Source organism: Diceros bicornis, chromosome 24 (genome assembly GCF_020826845.1).
Source record: "Diceros bicornis minor isolate mBicDic1 chromosome 24, mDicBic1.mat.cur, whole genome shotgun sequence".
In the NCBI taxonomy this organism is placed as follows: domain Eukaryota; kingdom Metazoa; phylum Chordata; class Mammalia; order Perissodactyla; family Rhinocerotidae; genus Diceros; species Diceros bicornis.
The window spans coordinates 48349567-48370027 of NC_080763.1; the positions used below are offsets into that span (position 1 = coordinate 48349567).

Sequence of the window (20461 nt, forward strand, 5' to 3'; positions counted from 1 at the left end):
CCGGAATGCAGCAGGGTATACGGGAACGCCCAGGCCAGCAGCTGCTCAGTGCTCCCTCCCCGTGCCTCGCCAAGTCCCAGTGCTGAGGGGAAGGTTACGCAATTGTGGACTTGGCCTTGCAATGCTTAGAATACTGTAGTGACTTGGACAATACTGGGTTGTTTTTGAAGCTTCAAGAACCAGGTCACTTGCACTCCCACATTCGCACAGGCTGGTCAGGGAGACCAAGGCCTGACACTGGCGAGGCTCAGGCTGTCCAGAACCGACAGTACAAGTTCCAGGGTTGGCCGCAGCAGCCTGATACCGGGGCACGACTGGGCCATTTGATCACCACACCCTGGGAGGCAGCTGCTGGGCAGGAGGAAGCTGGGGCTCCACGGGCTGGTTTCCTGCCCAGACTCACAGGCCCTGGCCAGTGGGTCTTCCCAGCCAGCAGGCTGGTCCCGTGTTCTGCCTGGAACGGGGGGCTCCCAGGCTGGCTGCTCAGGGCAGGGCTGACAGTAAACACTGCTGAGGCTGGAGAGGAGACACACAGAGACCCCTGGTGACCCCCAGGACTGCAAATCGGAGCAGAAGGGAAGCTGGAGGGCTGGGTGACAGTCAGAAGGTGGGAGGTGGCCCGAACCTGGGGCGCCGGGACCAGCTGCACAAAAGGAGGGCCAATGGGGATTTGCACCAGCTCAGAACGTGCCCTGAGGCTGTACGGAAGATGCTGGCAGAGCTGGTGGTGCATGAAAAGAGGTTAGATTCCTGAGGACAGACAGCAAGTGAAAAAGAAATATCAACTCCAGGAAAAGAATAAGTTGTCAAAGGAGATTCAGTGGCCTCGCCTGGTTTGTCAGGGGGTTCATGGGAGCAGCACTGACTGCGCTGGAGGAGACGGCTGGCCAAATCCCTCACAAATGAAACTATCTTTCTTTCTCGTGCCAAGTTCAGAGCTAAGTTCAGGCAAGGTACGTGCAGCTCCACTGATGCTGCCCTAAAATCAGCAAACGTAACGACCATTGAGTGTTGGCATTTATCAAACACAGTCCGTCCCCAGGACTGTTCTAAGCACTTGACATGTATGAACTCGCTCAAACCTTACCACAGCAATGTCATGATCTCTGTTCACTGACAAGGAAACAGAAGCAAGAGTGGCTAAGTGACAAGCTAAGGTCACACAGCCAGCAAGTGGGTGGCCTGGGATTCAGGTCCACACTGCATATTCTAAGCTCCTGACCTATATGAGCCTGACCATGAGCTTACATGGCCCGCCTGTTAACAAATCCAGCGGGAACTGCTCAGTGTCCACACTGCAAAACTCAATTATCCAGAGGCTGACCTGCCTGGGGGTGTCCAGCCCACTCTCAAGATTAACCTTCTTTCTCTGCTCCCCCTCCCAGAAGGGGGCCATGAGCTCTCCTTCATCCTAGAGCTGCCCAGAGGGAGCTTTCATTATCAGTGACCTTGGGTGGCCAAGCCGGTCCTTCCACGCCCGGGGCCACCACTGTGGTTCCTCCAGAACTGGCCAGCCTGGACCCCGGGGGCCCTCTCCACTCTCAGGACCCTCTTCTTCCTCTGAGGACTCCCTCTCTTTTCAGTCCCTGAGCCATCATGCCCCACGGCTTTGAGCACGCCCTATTTCCCAATGACTCCCCCAGACCTGGATGTCCAGCGGACCCCAGCCTTGGCCTTCCGGGTGGACCTGGGCGCCCTGCACACTCACTTTGCTATCCATGCACATCTGCTCTTCCCACAGTGCGCTTCATCTCCGTGGTTGTCCACTCATCACCCTTGACCCGGCCCTGTCCTCGCCCCTAAAACATCCCAACTTCACACGGTCCCGGTTCTCCTCCCACCCCACAGTCCCTGGACGGCTGCCATAACCCAAACTGGCCCAGGAGCTGGGCAGCCTCCTCCAAACCCTGCGGGGTGATAGCCCCCAAATGAGCCATCCCACCCCGGCTCACGAGCCCGCGCTGCACTGGCCCAGGCTCCTTCCCACTGCCAGGACCCCGCTAGGACCTTTGCTCCGGCTGTCCCTTCTGCTGGCCCGCCCGCCTGCCCGCATCGATGATCCCGCCGTCCCCACCGGGCGCCCGGAGGAGGTCTGGGCACGCGCCCAGCTTGGCCCCGTCCGCGCCCGGCCTCCACCGAGCCTGTACGCTGTACCTTCATCCCCCCACCCCATACACCCCCTACTCCACCTCCGCCGTCCCTGCCCCCCGGCACCCCCAGCCTCCCTTTACCATCCCCACTCCACTTCCGTACCCCAGAATCCTCCCTGAAGCCCCCGCTCGCGGCCCCCACCCGGCCGCTTTCACCTCGCGCGCTCTCCACACGCCTCTTCGCGCCGTCCCGCCCCCCACAACCTCCTCTTCCAATGAGCGCCGGGCGCCCTGAGCCGGATACGCCAATCAGAGAGAAAGCATAGCCCACGTCGCAGACTAACTGACCAATCCAAAGTCTCAGTCGCCTCGAGGGGGCGGAGCGCGCCCGGGCCGGCCCTCACCGCCGATTGGTGACCGACAGCAGGGTGGCAGGGGAAGTGCCCTTGCGCGGATTGGAGAGGGCAGCGGTGGGGCGGAGCCCGGGCGCCGGTTGGCCCGCGCTCCGAGCCGGGCGTGGCGATTGGGCACGGTTGCTGTCAGCCGCGCAGGTGGGGTGGGGTTTCAGGAGCGGAGAGCCCGCGGGTGCGGGTGGTGGGCGAGCGCTGAGGCGGCGTCATGTCCTCCGAGGTGGCCGCGCGTCGCGACGCCAAGAAGCTGGTGCGCTCCCCCAGTGGCCTGCGCATGGTGCCCGAGCACCGCGCCTTCGGCAGCCCCTTCGGCCTGGAGGAGCCGCAGTGGGTGCCGGACAAGGAGGTAGGTCGCGGCCGCCCGCCAGCTCCCCGCCCCCGTCCGCGTCCCAGGCCCGCCCCACCTCCCTCCCCAGCCCCGCGCGCCCTGCGCTCCCTGCGCCCCGGGCCCCCGACCCGCCGCGTGTGGACCCTGCTGTCCTCCCGAGTCCCCCTCGCCCACCCCCCTCCGCGCCCCTCGGTAGCCCCCGGCTCTGCCGCTCGCGCGCCCCCTCCCCGGGGCTCTCTGCCTCGTTCCCTTTCTCGGGGCGTCCAGGCCCCCATCTCCCCCAGTGCTCAGAAACAGGCCCTCCGCTCTAAGTTCCGGAGCCCCGCGCGCGGGCCTCCCCTCCTGGCGTGACCCGGGCTGCGCCCCCCGCGAGGTCGTCTGCGAATCCTCAGCATCCCCTGGTCGAGCTGCTGGCTGGATCCGCTGAGATAGAGCTGGGCCCCTGCCCGGCGGAGGACGGAGGGGCCCGTGTTTATTTATAATCCAGCGTTCTCCGGAGGGGCCCTCGAGTGTGCGGACGGCGGTGGCGGGTGGTGTTTCAGTGGGAGTCTCCAGATGGAGAATGAGGAGGCGCCCTGCCTGGGAGCTGCACCTGCTCCGGAGAGGCGGGAGCAGCTGCGGCCGAGAGGTGAGGGCTGGGGAGGTGATGAGCGCCCTGTTGTCGGGGCGGGTGCTGCACCTTCTCGAGGCCTTCTTGTGCCGGGCCAGGGAGCTGGACTCGATCCCGTAGCCAGTAATTCTCAGCCGCGCAAAGCCGGCGGAACTGCGTGCATTCCTGTAAATCGGCCTAAGAGACGTCCAAGAGCCCCGAATTCTCACAATGCTCGGAGTTACAGCCCCCTCCCGCACTCTGATAAACTACTTTTCCGCCCTCCCCTGAGAGTCCCTGTAACAGGCAGCAGGTTTTGAGGAGAGGAATGAAGTCAGGAGTATTGAGTGCAGTGGGCGGTGACGCGCTGGAAACTGGGTGGGGGCCAGGGCCTGGGGGGCAGGGCGGCTGGGAGGAGGGCACAGACCTGGCCCTGTCCTGTCCTGTCCTTTAGACGCCCAGCCCTGGTGCTCTGATCCCAGTCACTGAGTTGAGCGTGAAAGAGACAGGGCAGGTGGGCACACAGAGAGGGTGGCAGTTGCCCAGCCACTCGGGGAGGTCGTTACTGAGATGGTCACTGAGCCGGGCCACGTCCTCTGCCTGGCTGCCCTGTTTGTGCTTCCTTGTCTGCATTTTTCCTCTTGGTTCTTGTACTCTTTGTGCTAACAATGTCCCTTTCCTCATGTCACCCCCTTGATTAGTGCTGTTAAAAGATAAAGAAAACAAAGGTAATGTCAGGCCCTCATTCTCATAACTGAATAGTGTCCAGAGTTCATTTGACTGACCCGGCGAGGAGCCCGGCAGATGTCGTCACGGTCAGGGAGTCAGCACGAACTGATGTGGAAGACGGCAGGTGAATGAAAGGCAGAGAGACTCGAATTGGCCACGTCCACAGTTAGGGAGGGGAGCCCACGGACCTCAGTGGACAGATGGACAGACTGTGTCCATAGCTGCCTCCGGTCACTGAGCATCACCTGAGGGGTGTGCTAGAGCCTAGGGCAGTGTGTCTCAGTGTTTTCCCACTATTGCTCTCTTGCAGCTTCTTTAGATATATTTTTTGTGTATGTGTGAGGAGATCAGCCCTGAGCTAACATCTGCCAATCCTCCTCTTTTTTTGCTGAGGAAGACTGGCCCTGGGCTAACATCCGTGCCCATCTTCCTCCACTTTATATGGGACGCCGCCACAGCATGGCTTGCCAAGTGGTGCGTTGGTGCGCGCTCGGGGTCCGAACCGCCGAACCCCGGGCCACCGCAGCGGAGCGCACGCACTTAATCACTTGCGCCACCGGGCCGGCCCCAAGATATTTTTATCGTAGTTGATCCCCCCATGAAATTTTAGTGGCACGGATATGCTGCATATCTGTTTGGGGACTGTTTGGAAGTACAAGAACTCTTGGTCTGGACAATGCACAGTTCCCCTTGCTGCACACAGCACTGTTGTCACAGGTCCAGCTGCTTTGTAAGAACCACTGTGTCCCTTCTGCCTTCCCTCTCTCAGCCCTTGTGGTATTTCCTGAAATAATTGTTTCATTTGTTTCCTGCATAAGTTACCTTTTTTCCTGGGCCTTGAGTGGAATTGAGCCGTGAGGTGCATCTGGAGCTTTCCTCGGCTCTCCTGAGAACTCTTGCGAAATTCTAATTGTGTTGAAATGCTTGAGTCAGTGTGGCACCCCTTCCTTTAACAGAAGTTTCCTTCTGATGTTGGAAGGCTGGTGGGGTGCCCCTCCAGAAATACACCCCCCCTTTGTTAGAACTATGAATAACCGTGATCTTAGCAGCCATGGAAGGCCCCAGAAGCCCGGTGAGCTTGGAGTAGGGGAGGAGACTTCCGAGTGAGGGTGGACTTCTCCTCTGAGTTTGAGGAAGTATATTTTGAAATGTACTGTGCATGGTCCTAGAGTCCAGAAACTACCAAAGAGTGTCTTCTGGAGGAAGAGAGACTTGGAACAGGGCAGTTTGGGCTGGGAGATTCGGAATAGTCGGCCTAGGTTGCGAAAGCTCGCGGGGCAGGGTGTGGCGGCGCCTACTGTCCTACTGGCCTGGCGCTTGGCGGTGCCGGACTGGTCCCTCGTAGCCTCACTCTGCCTGTTCGGTGCTCCTGGGACGCCGAAATCATTGGGTGCCGGGAGGTGACTCTCGCATGGAGATAACCACTTGTGAGAAATGGGTTTATCTGGGGTGGTTTGGAATGGGTGGGGAGGGATCAGGTAGAACATGGCAGGGGCGTGACATATTGTCCTCAGCTCCCGCCCATATCCCCACTTCTCGGCTATCCTCAGATTGGTGTCATTGTCTTATCTCACTGGAGTGTAGACACTCCTCCATTTCTCATTCGGGTTCTGTCTTCAGTCTGAGATCAGCCCGTTCCACATCTGTTGAGTACTTTCCAGGTGCATGACCCTGTGCCAGGTTATTAGCTTGGGCCCATGGGGACATCCTTTAAAGAGGTTGGAAAATTTGGGGGTATGTGTGCATGTGTCTGTAGCTCTGAGCTTCTCAGAGGGGTTCCTGCCCCAGAAATAACAGAGACTCGCTTCTCTGGTGTAAACACCAGGAGGATGACACAGTCTGTGCCTTCCCAGGAGCTTGTGAGGCCGGGGAGGTGGTGGCGGGAGCTGTGGATGGAGGCGGGAGCTGTGGGAGCATGGAGGAAGCCTGGGAATGATCTCAGAGGTCTGTGTGACTCTGCCATCAAAGTATCCAATGGCAAAGAAGAGTGAGGTTGGGGTCGGCTGTCTGGGCATGCAGCAGTAAGGACTTGTCACAAGCAGTCTGAAATACTGGGTTTTATTCTTAAAACCCATGCAGTTATGCACCCCTCCCCCCTTTCTTCCCATTCTCGTTGGGTATGACCATTGATGATGACAGCTCTGTGCTGTCATTTTGACGCTTGGATACTCTGTAGATGCAGAACCAGGGAGGAGAGAGCACAAGTGTGTCAGATGAAAAACAAATCTAGACTTAGGTGAGGAGAGCTTTTATTCACAGGGTCATTGCAAGAGGGGGAAAGGGACAGCTGCCGGAGGGAGGAAGCTCCAACCATGAGACCTGCACTGGTTTCCAAGGTCAGGCAGAAAAGGGCTTTCTTAATGGGAGGAGTGACCCAGGCTAGCAGAAAATGAAGAGGGGGTGGTGAGCAGCTGGCGGTGTGGAGGTCCAGGTGCAGGGGGAAGTACAGGTGGAGGTGCAGGTACAGGTGCAGGTGGAGGTATAGGTGGTGTGACCTGACAGCAGCTCAGGGGATACATCACTCCAGGTCAGCCTGTGTCAGGCTGAGGGTGGGTCGTAGCTCAGGGTCCTGAAGGAAGGACAGAAGCTGAACTCAAGTTTGATCAAGTCAGGTTAGTGGGGATTTTGTTTCAGTTGATGAGTGGGGACAAACAGGTCAGCCAGTCAAGGAATAGGGTGAACTCTGGGAATTTGGGGTCTGAATCCAGCCTTGTCATGGTGAACAGGGGCATCTGTGAGCCTTAGGCGGGTCACATGGGAAGGGGGTTCTTTGCAGCACACTTTCCCAGAACACTCAAGGGCGGGGTTCCCGGGTGCTCTCCACGTCACAGGGGAGTTCACCGCGTGGATGCCTTCAGGAGCGCACTGCCTGACGCGAGAGAGTGGCCCCTCTGGCTGGTGAGGAGCTGTCTGCTGCTGGGAGAAACAGCACTGTGAAACACAGCCATGAAGGAGTCCTGGGCGCTGAGGAACGCTGGGCCTGGCATTGCCCTCCTGGATGTGATGGTTGTCTCTGGTGTCTGCACCTTCCCTCCTCCGAGCTGTCCGACAGCTGAGCACACTGTAGAAAACTGACGGTGATGCAAACGAGCCTTGTCCTCTGGAGGTGCAGGAGGGCTCCCCCTGCCCCTCTCGCTCATTCCCCCTCACACAGCACGCACCTGTGACAGCAGCCCGTGGCATCTGTTATCAAATCCATCTCCTCATCCCTCGTGGCCTCTGTGTCTGCTCTTTGGATTCTCCTTCCAGCTGGGTTTTTACATGTTATTGGTTCCCTCACTAATTAATGAGTTAAATCTCTGACATGGTTCATTTTCTATTTCTAGGAGTTATGCTTCTACCCTTTGAAAAGGATTATCTTTCAACAAAGATATACCAATACATTTATTTTTTAAAATTTATTTTTATGATTGATTGATTTTTGAGGAACCTAAGAAACGGTCTGGGGTGAGAGCCTGGTGCCAGCCAGCCAGGCGGCCTTTCTCTCAGCAGCCCCAGAGGACAGTGTGGGAGAGTGTGACTCTCCCAGTCACTCCAGCCTCAGGATAGGTGTGTGTCCTAAAACTTTGCTCTTTTTATAGTAACCTTTTTTATTTTTTAACATTCCCTTAAACTTTCCAAACTCTGTATTTTCTGACTCCTTTAACTTTGAGGGGGAGACGCTCTGTCAGTTATCTTTTGGGGACGGGGGCTGGTTCTGAGCACCTTTAGTGGGGCTCCTTGTGCTTGAGTCAGGGCAGTGGGTTGGCAGAGACCTCAAGTCTCCAAACAGCTCTGTGCCCCGGGCCTCTGCCCTAGCTGTGGAACGGGGGTGGATCCCCTACTTCCCCAGGGCCCTCTGCTCGGGAGTCTTTGCTCCAGGCCCAGTTCGCCCAAGGCCCTTTCTGGTTTCTTCTTTGATTTCTCGTAGCCTCCTCACTTATCTCTCTGGAAGCTGAGTTTACAGCATCTGCCTCAACCTTGTCTACACTGTCCCCTGTCTGCAGGGGTGGGAGGCTCAGCTGTTGGTTTACTGGACCAGCAAGGAGTCGACAGGAGCCTGGGCTCTGACTCGAGAGCCTGCAGCCGGGGAGTGTGCTTGGAGTTGGGAATTTTACTAGGAGCCAGCCTGCCGCCTGCCCAGCTCGCCTCCTCTCGTGGCCGCCCAGGGGACCCTTGGAGGCTGCTCCTTACCACCAGCTTCCTCCTGTCTGCCGGCAGGAGCACCGTGGAGGTGGGCACAGGGGGCCCAAGAGCCCGGGCTAGAGGCTCTTCTGTTTATGCTGCTTCATGTGGACAGACACCCCCGGAGGATGCTGCTGGTCCTGCTGCCCATCCCGGGGGCGGCGTCTGTTTTCTGCCGAGCAGACCGGCCAGGGGATCCGGCAGCAGATGGGTCTGCGTGGGCGTATCTGTCATGCCTGGGGCCCTCACTCGCCTCTGCACCACCCCTTTGGGTGAGTCTGCTCTTGAAGGTTTTCTCTGGTGATGGTGCCTGTTTGAATGTCAGCCCCAGCCCACTCCAGCGGTGACACAGTGACACACAGAGGCCTGGGTGTGACACAGCCTGAGAGGCTGGCATCTCAGACACCTTTTGCTGCATATGGTAGAAGGGTTGATCACACCTGGTTTCTGGGCCTCAGGTCATTCTTTCTCTCCCCAAACAGCAGTTTCCTGGAGCATCAGAAAGCCGCCCGGTCAGTCCAGGTCTCGCGAGTCCCAGGCTGGGCCTCATGCCTGTGCTTGTCTTTCCTTTTGGGGTGGCTGGTTTGTCAGAGCCAGTGTTAGTTCTTCACCGACACCTTTACTCTCAGATGTTCACCCAATGCTTTATTTCCTTATTTAATTCTCTCTTCATATTAAATTGCTCTGTTGATAATTTTAAAAGTTTTTTTCTCTTATATAATCAACAGGAAATTACCTTGTTGAAAAATCTGTCAATTTTTTGAATAACCTCATTGGTTATTTAAAATAATAAAAAACTTCTAGATCACTTATTTTTTATTATTTCTGTGTGTGTGAGAGCAAGATTAGCAGAGTTAACATCCAGTGCCAATCCTCTTTTTGCTGAGGAAGATTGGCTCTGAGCTAACATCCGTGCCCATCTTCCTCTACTTTATATGGGACACCGCCACACAGCATGGCTTGACAAGCGGTGCGTGGGTCCGCGCCTGGGATCCGACCCGGCGAACCCCGAGCTGCCGAAGTGGAGGGCACGAACTTAACTGCTATGCCACCAGGCTGGCCCCCACTTACATTTTTAAGGGAGCAAATTTTAAATTCTAGATGTGGTCTTATGTTTAGAAATTGGTCTTTCAACTTGCCCAGCACATGGCCTCCCGGTCCATGTGCGAGGCCCTTTGTCTGTGCTGCCCGTCAGGAGGCTGAGAGCAATGCCCTGCCCGAGGGAGCGCGGGATGCAGTGCCTTGGGGAGGCTCAGCAAGCAGCTACTCTCTAGAGCGTGGTCATAATGGGGGCTTTCCCATCTGCTCAGCCTCACTAGTTGAACCCACTGTGGAGGCTTTCCTCAGTGGATTCTGTGGCCGGTGGATGTCTGGGGTAACGGAATAGCGTGGCACATGGACGCCGGGACCCTACCATTGTCCAGAAGCCCTAGTGTCAAATACACGGAATGTTCCAGAACTGACAGAAGTGAGAGGCAGTGGCAGGGGCTGGGCTTCTGGAAGGAGCAGCAGTGCAGTGAGCAGCCAGCACATGCCCAAAGCCGGTGGAGAGTCTGTAGATGGTTCTGGAAGGCCAGGATGGCCAGTGTCCAAGTCCAGAAAGCAGCTTAAGAGCAAGGAGGAAACAAGAAAATGTTAGTCACAGGATCTCAAAAAGCTTAGATACCACACCCAGCGCAGGGGCCACAGCCACATGGAGCTCGGTGGGGCTGTGGGCGCCCTTTCCACTGTAGGGTAACATCTGAAAAGGCTTAGGCTCAACACCTCTCCTTCCACGATGAAGGGCACACTGTGGCTGTGGATCCCAGGCTCCTTCCAGAAGCATCTGCAGGGTCCCGAATCCATTGAACTCTGCTTTGGACCACCTAAGAATAGTGGGCACATGGCACCTCATGTGAATTTCCGCAGAGCTACTTGCTTGCCTGACTCGTTGAGCCCATGCGCCCCACTCTGGCGCTGGGTCCATGGCCCACAGACTGCTGCCTTTGAGGAGGCCGAGGCCCAGAGGAGGGGTCGGGCTTCCCAGAGGAGAGAGTGCAGAGCAGGGGAGAATTCAAGCCCCTGTGCATTGGTGGAACGGGGAACAAGAGCCTGGGGGCAGGTATGGTTGGGGGGCCAGTGCCCCTGCTGGACCCGCGGGACGAGTGTGTTTCTGGCTGCCCAGAGGGAATACGGTCAGTGAGGACAAAGGGAAGGACAGTGGTGGGTAGCCCCTGTTGGCCAGGACTGACTGAACCTGCCCTGGTTCCCTCGGGGTCATGTGGTCAGGTCTGTCTGTCTGTGAACCAGGTCTTGATCATAAACCCTCTTCACTGCCTGGGCGGGCGGGCGGTTTCACTGTCACACTGTCGGGCTGAAGTGACATATGTGTCCAGGAGCAGCTTTCCCACCAGGGGACACTGAGCCTTGTCAGCACAGGGACCGCTCTCCTGTGCTTGGTGGTGAGATCTGAAACAGCTCTTGCTTTTGTGTTAGAGAAGAGGCCTGAGCTCTTTGATTTGGTTTGGTTGGTGATATTGTGGCTGTTTCAAGTCCCTGTCCTCGGCGTCTGGAGCAGGGCCACCTTGCAGGCTTGGCCTGTTCCTTGAGTACTTGGGTGAGGGAGACCCCGCTGCCATCTGCTCAATCCCCGGGTCTCGTGGGAGTCGGACTTCCTGGCCTTCCCAGATTCCGGCCACCCTGGTGTCTCTGCACTTGCAGGGTGTGTGGCTGTGGGACTCCCATTGCCGAGCAAATCCAGCCACCTGAGCCCCGGGTCGTGGGTCTCAGCCTTCTCCCTCTAGTTCCTGACTGAGGGGCATTTCCAGGCCTGGCGGCTGACCGCATGGAACCCCTATCATCCCCACGGCCTGCTTCAGCTTCTTCCAAACAGTCCCTCCTGGGCCTGGCTGAGGGTGTGCACTCAAAGACTCAGAGTAAACAAGCAGAATACACTGTGTCTCACGTGGACGGGCCTTTGCCAGTTGGTACTCCCCCCACAACTTGGCAGACTCCCTGCACCTCCTTCATTTAGAGGGTCGGTGAGCGCATGTGCTTTCCTGGTTAGGTTCCTTCCTGCTGTGGACTCACATAGTCATTTCATGGCGCTGGGCCTTGGTTCCGGCAACAGGACTAGGGAGCTCCTGAAGTGAGCTGACCTAAGCGTGGTGATGCGGGCTCGAACGGTGATGTGGGCTCGAACCACTGCCCTCTGGGCGGAGCGCACTCCGACGACGTCTTTGAGGTGCCATCTGAGTCTGTTCCCCACCCCAGCAGGACCTTGGCCACTGGGCACAGTCTCGGCCCCTGTCTGTGACCTCGGCATCTCCTGCAGGCCTCGGAGCAGCACCCACCGCACAGCACAGCCTGGGGCTGGGGGTCTGCTGAGCCCGGTGGGCTCCTGAGCCAGGCGCTGAGCTCTGCGTCCTGCCCACTGTGGGCCACCTGGCGCGTGGGGAGGCCATGGGAGCCGAGCTGGTCAGGAGGGGAGGTCGGCTTTCCCATCGCCTCTGAGCCCTGCCTCAGTCATTTAGGCAGGAACAGAGCTGGGTTCTGAGACTTTGTCTCCTCCCCTCCTAGTGCCCAAGATGTATGCAGTGTGATGCCAAGTTTGACTTCCTCACCAGAAAGGTGAGCTGAGGCCATGGGTGGGAGGGGCGAGTGGAAGACTGACTTGGGGGAGGGGGACCCGCGGAACATCCAGTCCGTTCCTGGGAGGGGCCAGCTCTCTGGGAGGGTCTGGAGAGTGCGGGCCCTGTCTGTTCCTGTGAGCCACCTGTTGAAGAATCGCTAAGACAGTGCCTCCCGCTGCCCATACAGACGGGTCTTGTCCTCAGGGGGTGTCCTGCTCTGACAACGTGCGTGGCTCTCAGTGGCACAGAGGTGGGGTGTCCTGGTCCACGTCAGCGGGACGCGGGGTCAGGTAGCTGAGAGAGAGTGGAGCAGCAGCAGAGCAGCCTGCTGTGCACAGGGACCCTCGTGGCGCGCTCGTCCTTTTAATGGCGAGGTTCAGCATCTGGGGCCGCGTCCGTGGATGCGCTTGTGGCGCTGGCCCAGCGTGTCCCTCCTCAGGCGCATTTAGTAAGCGGTCCCCACTGGGAGCACTTGTCCTCTGGCTCCTGCTCACTGCCTGCCCCCTGCCGTCTCCAGCACCACTGTCGCCGGTGCGGCAGGTGCTTCTGTGACAAGTGCTGCAGCCAGAAGGTGCCGCTGAGGCGCATGTGCTTTGTGGACCCCGTGCGGCAGTGCGCCGAGTGTGCCCTGGTGTCCCACAAGGAGGCGGAGTTCTACGACAAGCAGCTCAAAGTGCTCCTGAGCGGTAAGCAGCTGTGTCCTGCCTGAGACACCCTGTCCTTGATGTTGGTGTTGATGCGCTGGGCTGCAAGAGCGGTGGCCACTTTTCTGTGACATGTCACCTCGCCCTCCCTCTCTTCTGGACTCCTTTAGAAGCAGGTACAGAGCCAGCTCTTCTCTGCAGAGATGGAAACATCACCTAAAATGTCGGTCTGACTTCACTGGGCTTGGGACCAGTAGTTGGGATGTCTTTTGGGTGGGGGTGCCCTGGGCCCGGGCAGGGTGCAGTGCTTACACGGAGCACTGTGATGCGGCCCCCAGAGGACAGGGCCAGCAGCAGGCAGAATCTTCCACCCCACCATCTTGGGGCATGTGTGGCACAGGGGGAGGAGCTCTCCAGGGACTAAGGGCCTGCCCCCCAGGAGCTTCGGAGAACTGAGCACCCCTCCTCCCCAGGGCCTGCTGTGGTCCTTGCTCCTCCCACCTTTCCCGCAAGCCTGACCCTGCAGTCTCCTCCTGGCAGGAGGGTGAGAGTTGTGCCTCTCGGGCCAGGCGGGTGTTATGTGCCTTCTCTCTATCATCCTGGTCCTGTCCTGGGCGCTCCTCGAGTGTGTGGGTGGAGGGGTGAGTGCTCTTTGATCGGCCCCTTGGGGTGGATTCTGCTGCACCTTTCTGTGCAGGATGTCAAGTCACTAGGGCTTTCAAGGCAAGCGGAAGTCTCTCTAACAGCGCCTTTTGTCGTGCCTTTTCCACCCTCACTCCACCTTGGCCTTGCTGCCTCACTGCGGGACCCGTGCGGCAGAGCTCTTGCTTGTTTTCATTTCATGCTCTGTGCGTGTGCATCTCCCCGGGCAGCTGGCCTGGCCTGGCCGGGGAAGACCGAAGGGGGAAAGGAACTGTGTTCTCAGGTTTGTTTTTTTATCCCAAGGAGCCACCTTCCTCGTAACTTTTGGAAACCCAGAGAAATCAGAAACGATGGTTTGTCGTCTTTCCAACAACCAGAGGTAAGAGGCAGATGCTGCTTGGCACTGACAGCTTTGTCACATTGAGTCCTGGAGGAACGTAGTTTGGACGCCCTTTTTTCTGACAGATACTTGATTCTGGATGGAGACAGCCGCTACGAGATTGAAATCGCACACATTTCGACTGTGCAGATTCTCACGGAAGGCTTTCCTCCTGGAGGTAAACGCGGTGTGCCCTTTACTAAGCAGGAGATTTGGTGCCAGCGTGGGTGACTTTTGGGATAATGCGGCAGCAGTGAGCACAGGGTCTGTTGAGTCATCCTGCTCAGGCTGTTGGCAGTCTCTGAGATGCCTGCCTGTCCTCCTCTGTGGGCTTGTCCTGCGTAAGTGGCTTTAGGAACTCAGCAGGTGAATGGGGACTTAACAGGTAAAATGACGAAGGAAGGTTTGCCTCAACATGTTGTATAAATGCCCTTCTGTGCCATTTTATTCATGCTTGGACTCAGACCAAGGGTAAAGCTCCAGACGCAGTCAGCATCACCCAGATTCCCAGAGGGGCCTGAAGTGGGGGCCAGTTGGGAACCAGCACTCAGCCTTCCTGGCAGGTGTCTGTGGAAACAAAATTCTTTTACATTTCCTTATGAGCTACCAGAGCAGTTAGCCCAGTCTGTGTTTTTCCAAGTAAACTTCTGCGCTTCAGCAGCTGTCTTTCCACTGAAGCGGAGTTTGTGTCCGTATTGTATGAAGTGTGCTGAACCCATGTGACGTAACCCGTCTTGCTTTCTCTTTCCTGACTGGCTCTTGATTTTCTTCTCTCCTGTCTGCCTACCTTCTTGACGTAGAAAAAGACATTCACACTTACGCCAGCCTCCTGGGGAGCCAGCCCGGCTCAGAAGGTCAGCCACACGCTCCTCAGCACTCTCCCCACCATGCTGTGGGCCCCGCGCCTCCCCTTGACGTCCTGCTTCTGTCTGTGGGGGTGATCCATGCCAAGGTTCTCTGTGAAACACACGTGCACTTCTTTTGGCCGACTTAAAAGAGGGCTGGGTCCAAGATGTGCGTACATAAAGCATAAATGAAAATATCCCAGCAGAAGAGATGTATTTATTCTGCTCAGTTCTTCTGTCCCAAGGGGGGAAGCGTCACCCAATATTTCATAACTTCTTGTATCTTCCGGCCCTGAGCAGACTGAGTCTGGAGGGCATCGGGGAGTGTGGAGCGGGCAGTGACCCTTCTCCCAACAGATTCCTGCCCCTTCACAGCCCGGCTCCCTGTGCTCTTCTGGGAGCCTCTCCGCGCTTCTGACTGAGCCCTCTGAATGATGAGGTGAGAGGGCCAGGGCAGTGTTTCGCCACCTCTGTTTCCTGAGCACAGGGGTGTGCACGGTGACAAGCTGGTTGCCTCTGGCAGGCTGAGAGTTGCAGATGCCCTGGTACCAAGGGCAGGGTCTGGACAAGCTGGAGGTCAGCCTGGGTGCCCATCTGCCTGCCCCCTCCTGGGGAGTCTGAGGCTCAGGAATGTGCCTTGCCGCAGCCCCTCCCAAGGCCAAGGAGAAGGCTGCCACTCCAGCTGGCCTGGTGAAGCCTCTGGTTGCAGGTACGCCTTCCTTGGCAGTTCCCTGGGGCTTCTGGCAGCGTACACTCCCTTGTGGCGGTGTTGGGGATGCAGTGAGCACTGCTCTGCCAAGTTTTCTGGAACCTCTAAAACCCCAGGTCCATCTTCGCATGGGCTTGGGGGCATTGGAACAGTTCCTCGAGCTGAAGGCAGCCAGAGGAGCCTACCCGCCAGCCTGCGACCTTACAGCAGGGCGCACATTTTTTCTGTCGAGGGCCAGGTAGTAACTCTATTGAGCTTTGCCCGCCACGTGGACTCCTGCATACTGTGAAAGCGGCCGGCGGTGATACGGAAACACGGCCGTGGCTGTGGGCCAATAAACTTGACGTACAAAAGCAGATGTTGGGCAGAGCCGTAGTTAGCCTGCTCCAGAGCACTGGTGGGGACCTGCAAGGACTGACACGCAGAGTGGCTTGTGAAAAGTTAGTTTGGATAGCTTTCCTGGCCTTAGGTGGTACAGCACTCGACAGTCGTGTTGCTCACTCACAGTTGGTGAGGTCTCTCCCAACCAGAGCACGGCCCCCCATCTGCAGTTGTGGCGCTCACTCCGCTGGCTTGTGGGAGAGTCAGGCCCTCAGTTTTAACTCAGAGATTTTGTGTCTGATTGAGGGAGTCTTCCATGAGGTGGATTACTGCTCAAGATGGAGTTTTCTGGAAAACGGAAGTCACGAAGTAGAAAAGCTGTAGGTGAAGTTCACTGTGAGGCTTAGTCTCCACCTGACTTTTGTGACTGTGAAGAGCCATCTAATCCTTGAGCGCTTGGTCCTGTCAGGTGTTGGAATCAAGTCGTCATCAATGGAGCAGCTGGTCACGGTCCAAAGATGGGCATTGTCCTAGGAGGCTGACTCCCCTCCACGGCATCTTTGCAGGAGCTCGTGTCCCAGGGTGGGGTGTCGGCTCCTTGGGTCGGTGACCCAGGATGTGGCACTTCTCTGGTGCTAGGCCTTGCTTGCATCCTCTGTCCCCTCAGCTTTGACCCTGGTTCTTAGTAGTGGGGTGGCTTTGACCGCCTGGCCTCTGTACTGGTGCAGGCCCTGCTTCCACCAGCCCTGGCTACAGATGGGTGTGACCAGTGCTTGGATGCAGCCAGCCTTGTTGGGGTTTCCTGATGACAGGAGTGTCTCTCTCACTTGGCCCTGAGGGATGTGGTGCAATTTGTCTGTCCCGGGCCATGGAGGGCACCAGGCTGGGTGACTCGGTCCCTTTCCTATCCTGTGAACTTGGGGTTATCTACCAGAAGGCCTGAGGAGCTTGTGTTCACTGGGTGCCTCCCAAGCACAGGCCTCTGCCACCAGGCTTCTCCTAGACCAGCATGAGGGTTGGGAAGGAGGCACCCTGGCCACCACCACTTCAGGGCCGGTGGCATCCTGGGTGCTCAGGGTCCCCTTTGGGCCTTCTTACCTTGTTTCCCTCCTCCAGGAGGCAACGCACGGGCCACAGGCATGTCCCTGCAGTACACAGCACCAGGGGTGGAGGCTGTGACCCAGCTGAAGCTGACAGCTGGGGAGGACGCCAATGCCAGCAGGAGGCAGTCAACAGCATGGCTGGCAGCCATGCACAAGGTACTCTGGGCAGGGACCTGGGAGGCTGGGCCCTTCTGCTTAGGGCACAGCCCCTCCTTCCCAGGGGAAGATCTGCCTCCTGCCCAGCTGGGGGTGCCCACACCAGCTCCAGCCAGTACAGGACCAATCATCCTCCGTGTTTATTTCTGGTCACCTCACAGGCTGTCAAGCTCCTCTACGAATCTCGGGACCAGTAACTCCACGTGGGATGGAGAGTCAGCATAGAAGAGCCGAGCCTGCTCTCTGTGTACGCACAGACAACTAATCCTACAAGTACTGAGAAATGCAATTCAAGTATCTGGAGAAACAGAAGTGTTCGCTTACCTAGTGCAATATTTACACAGTTTATTAACGCTCTAAACAGCTTCACGCTTTAGAATTTGTGTATTGTTGATACTTAATTGGGGGTGGGAGAGATACACTACTGCTAAACTATTTTTAGCATAATATATGCCATGTTTTTATGAGTGCCCACGTTTACTAGAAGGTTCTGGCCCCTCAATGTCGCATTAATTCTTGCACAGAAATGATTTGAGCAGTGGTAACTCGGGCCGGATTTGTACTGGAGCCTGCCCGGTTTCTAATACACCAGTGTACAGTCTGCCTGAGCCCATTTCACAGGCTGTCCATTTACCATGTCACTAATTTTGGGCTATGAACAAACCTTTGATACGTCACTAAGGGGAAGGAGCCAGCTTTGTGTTTTGTACTTTTCACTTACCATTTCACTTTATTAAAATAATTGTACAACAATTTGTATATAAAGCTTATGATTAAAACCTATTTTGAAAATACGGACCAGGCCTTGCCTCACTGTGTCCAGATACCCCGAGCTTTCCCCTACGGCTCTGGCTCCAGAACACAAGACGCGCAGCCGCAGTGGGAGACAGCGTTTATTGTGCACAGTGACACGCGGCAGCGGTGTCGGGACACAGCAGTTGCTTCCAGCAGCAGAGGCTGCCCCACAAGGGTGTTCACTTTTCATCACCACACTGTGTACAAGCAATGCTTAAATTAGGTGATCAACTACAGCAACAGAGCTATACACATATTTATACATAAATTATACACAAGACTCGTGCATGGAAAATAAAGGCTAAGGGCCTGGATTTTAATGAGAAAACAACATTTCCAATGTCTGTCATTCTGGTAGTTTTAAATGGTCTAGTCAAAAAATACTTCTGGTATATAAAAGCCCGTGTGTACAGTTCAAACTTCAGGGAAGTGCCTTACTTGCTTTCAGTCTGGACCTGGGGCAAAGGTTATTGCATCACAGCTGGCCGGACTGGGGAGGCTGGGCCCCTGGCCCTTCTGCCCCACAGCTGCCCCTCCTGACGCGCAGGCTTCCCCATGTCCACCCCAACCCCGCTGACCACCCTCAGCCTCCTGGCCCGTGGGCTGCAGGGTCTGCCTGCACTCAGAGCACAGCACGTCCACGTTGTGAGGGGTAAGAACCACACCTGAGCAGCAAGAGGCCACAGAAAAGGCAGTGCTGTGTTGAGGCTCCTGACAGCATCACCTGGTCTCAAGGGCCCTTGTGCCCAGGGCATGGAAGTCCAGCTCAGCGCCATCAGCCTGTAGGTGACCTAGACCAACATCCGGAACAGGAAGTGGAGCACCCACGCCAGGACACACACACCAGGCACCACCACTGGGCAGGAGTTTCCATACAGGGGCTCCTTTGGTCACAAGGGGAAGAAACGCGTGTGGTGAGGGTGAGAGGATGGTGGGTGTCTGTGATGCCCAGTAACAGGAGGGCGGGCTGTAGCGGGGGGCACACCTCATGGCAGCTGCAAGTTTTCACTATTGGGGGGTGGGATGACATCAAGAACGAGGAACGGCCTTGGGGCCAAGTCAGTCAGGGCATTTGTCTTCATTGGCAACCAACTGGGGGTATCATAGGGCTTCTTATTGGCAACAGGGGCAGTTGTTTAGAAAGCTGGGTATTTATTTAGATTTACAGTAATTGGCAAAATTTAGTCTTCTCAGAGGTGAAAGTACCTCTCCCAGTTATGGGCAAACTGGAGAAAGGGCCTCACCTAGAAACTGCAGCAATTTCACATTGTGGACACGGTCTGCTAAAGTGAGCACCATTAAAACCATGTCTGGCTTCAGCTTTCCCGGGGAAACAGCAGAACGATCCCTCCAGTGGCTCCTCGTTGCTGGCGAGCCTGTGCAGTGGGTGCTCCAGTGGGCAGTTCAGGCGAGCGTTCGCTGTCGGGGTTTGATCCGGGGATACAGCTGGGAAGAGATGGAAACGAGTTAGGACATGCTGAGCAGGAATCGGGGTCCAGGTACCAGGCCTCCCTGGGCCTCTGTGGCTCCCCACTTCCTGCTCCTCCCAGATAGCCGACGGCTAGCTCCTCCTTCGGGCAGAAGCTGGACTGTCACCCTCCTACTGAGACCCTCCTTACTCCCTTTAAAAGTTGCGCCCCCAACCCAGGATACCCTATCCCTCTGTATCTCTCAGCACAGAGTACCAACTCAGCACTGTAAGCCCCCGGTTCACTGTGGGGTTCCCCTTGGTGCCTGGCAGGTGCCTGGTGTTCAGGGATTGCTTGCGGAATGCAAGTAGCATCTGCCAGCCCCACCGAGGCACGCAGAGGAGAGCAGAGGCAGCTGCTCTGCCAAAGGACTGATGCAATTATAAATACAATACGGGTAGCAACCTGCAGGCTCCTCACCTTATCCAGGTTAAAGAACTTTCTGAGCTGAAGAAAATTCTGGTTGGGGTGAGGCTGGCTGCTCGCTGTAGTTCCCCGTGAACAGGGCATACTGTGAGCAGTCCTTGTCCAGGCCTCCCCACGGGCCTCCTCAAGAGCAGGCGCCCCCACTGCTCCCACATGTGATTGTGAGCCCGGGGGCTCTCCAAGGCTCTGCCAGAGCTTTGTGCCAACTCCACAAGCCTGCCTGTTTACAGAGGGGGCGCTGAGGCTTGGAGAAAGGCCGTCTCCTGCCCATGGTCACCCAGCAGGATCTGACCCCATGCTATGCCCGGTGTTGGCTGACAGCAGGTAGAAAAGGACAGCTGATTTCCCAGGACATAAGCTTGGGAGTGAAGTTGTAGCAGTCAAGTCAGACCCCGGGAGAGAGCTCAGAGTGCTTACCCCCAGCAGGTTTTTGGGCACGTAGCCCTCCCGGTCCCCGAGGCGAGCCCACCACCACTCAGTCTCGCTTTCGTCCTTGCGCCTTAGTATGGTGATGGCATCGCCCTCGTGGAAGGACAGCTCGTCACTGTTCTGGGCCTCATAGGCCCACAGAGCATACACCACTCCTTTGTTCATTACGCCCAACTTCTCCTGCACCCCTGGACAAGAGAACAAAGGGTGAGGGTCCCGCACAGAATGGGCTGGAGAGAGCCCCGTTCCAGGACCAGAAACAGACATGCTGCTGTTCTCAGGCAGCCCAGTGGATGTCCATGGTTGAAAGGTCAGAAGCCAGGGCCACGCTGCCTGATGCCTCCCCAGGCCCAGCTGCTGCCCTTTGCTTAATGTCAACAGTCCTTTCGATGTCCCAGCAAGAGAGTACTGCTACTCAAGTTTTAAGTCCAGGAGCAAAGATGTGTTGTTCCAAAAGGCATGTCTAAAAGTGAAACTTACAACTCACATCTAGAACAAACTTTCAAAAGTCGACGACTAAAGCAGCTGCCTGACTGCTCTTGCACGGCAGAAAGCACTTACAAATGGCAGTGAAGGAGCTGCACACAACCGAACCACAAGCAATCTCATACCCAGAAGTCAC

General features: G+C 56.8%; 2 protein-coding genes across 7 annotated transcripts in view; one reads left to right on the forward strand and one right to left on the reverse strand.

Moving 5' to 3' along the window:
• The first annotated feature begins 2671 nt into the window (after positions 1-2671).
• On the forward strand, positions 2672-17518 carry ZFYVE21 (zinc finger FYVE-type containing 21). Of its 3 annotated transcripts, XM_058567821.1 has the most exons (8): positions 2672-2846; positions 11869-11919; positions 12439-12607; positions 13511-13586; positions 13673-13764; positions 14387-14440; positions 16578-16720; positions 16882-17518. In XM_058567821.1, the coding sequence occupies exons 1-8, from the start codon at positions 2709-2711 to the stop codon at positions 16915-16917; spliced, it is 759 nt and encodes a 252-aa protein (XP_058423804.1). In that variant the 5' UTR covers positions 2672-2708; the 3' UTR covers positions 16918-17518. The 3 variants fall into 3 exon arrangements, with proteins under 3 accessions (XP_058423804.1, XP_058423806.1, XP_058423805.1); XM_058567822.1 differs by lacking the exon at positions 14387-14440 and having other exon boundaries at positions 2675-2846; XM_058567823.1 differs by lacking the exons at positions 13673-13764; positions 14387-14440 and having other exon boundaries at positions 2673-2846.
• Positions 17519-17803: 285 nt separating this feature from the next.
• Positions 17804-20461, reverse strand: part of PPP1R13B (protein phosphatase 1 regulatory subunit 13B) — an 85994-nt gene continuing 83336 nt past the window's right edge. For all 4 annotated transcript variants that reach the window (XM_058567790.1, XM_058567792.1, XM_058567791.1 and 1 more), the window contains 2 exons: positions 19828-20027; positions 17804-18961 (listed from right to left, as the gene is read on the reverse strand). In XM_058567790.1, coding sequence (XP_058423773.1) covers positions 18920-18961; positions 19828-20027 — 242 coding nt within the window. In that variant the 3' untranslated portion in view covers positions 17804-18919. The remainder of the gene's footprint in view (positions 18962-19827; positions 20028-20461) is intronic.

Excerpts from the sequence above, each read along its gene's own strand:
- ZFYVE21 (XM_058567821.1), top strand. The coding sequence starts at position 2,709 with ATGTCCTCCGAGGTGGCCGCGCGTCGCGACGCCAAGAAGCTGGTGCGC. Across the intron at positions 11,920-12,438 it reads TTGACTTCCTCACCAGAAAG|CACCACTGTCGCCGGTGCGG; the intron begins GTGAGCTGAGGC and ends TGCCGTCTCCAG. Across the intron at positions 16,721-16,881 it reads GGCTGGCAGCCATGCACAAG|GCTGTCAAGCTCCTCTACGA; the intron begins GTACTCTGGGCA and ends GTCACCTCACAG.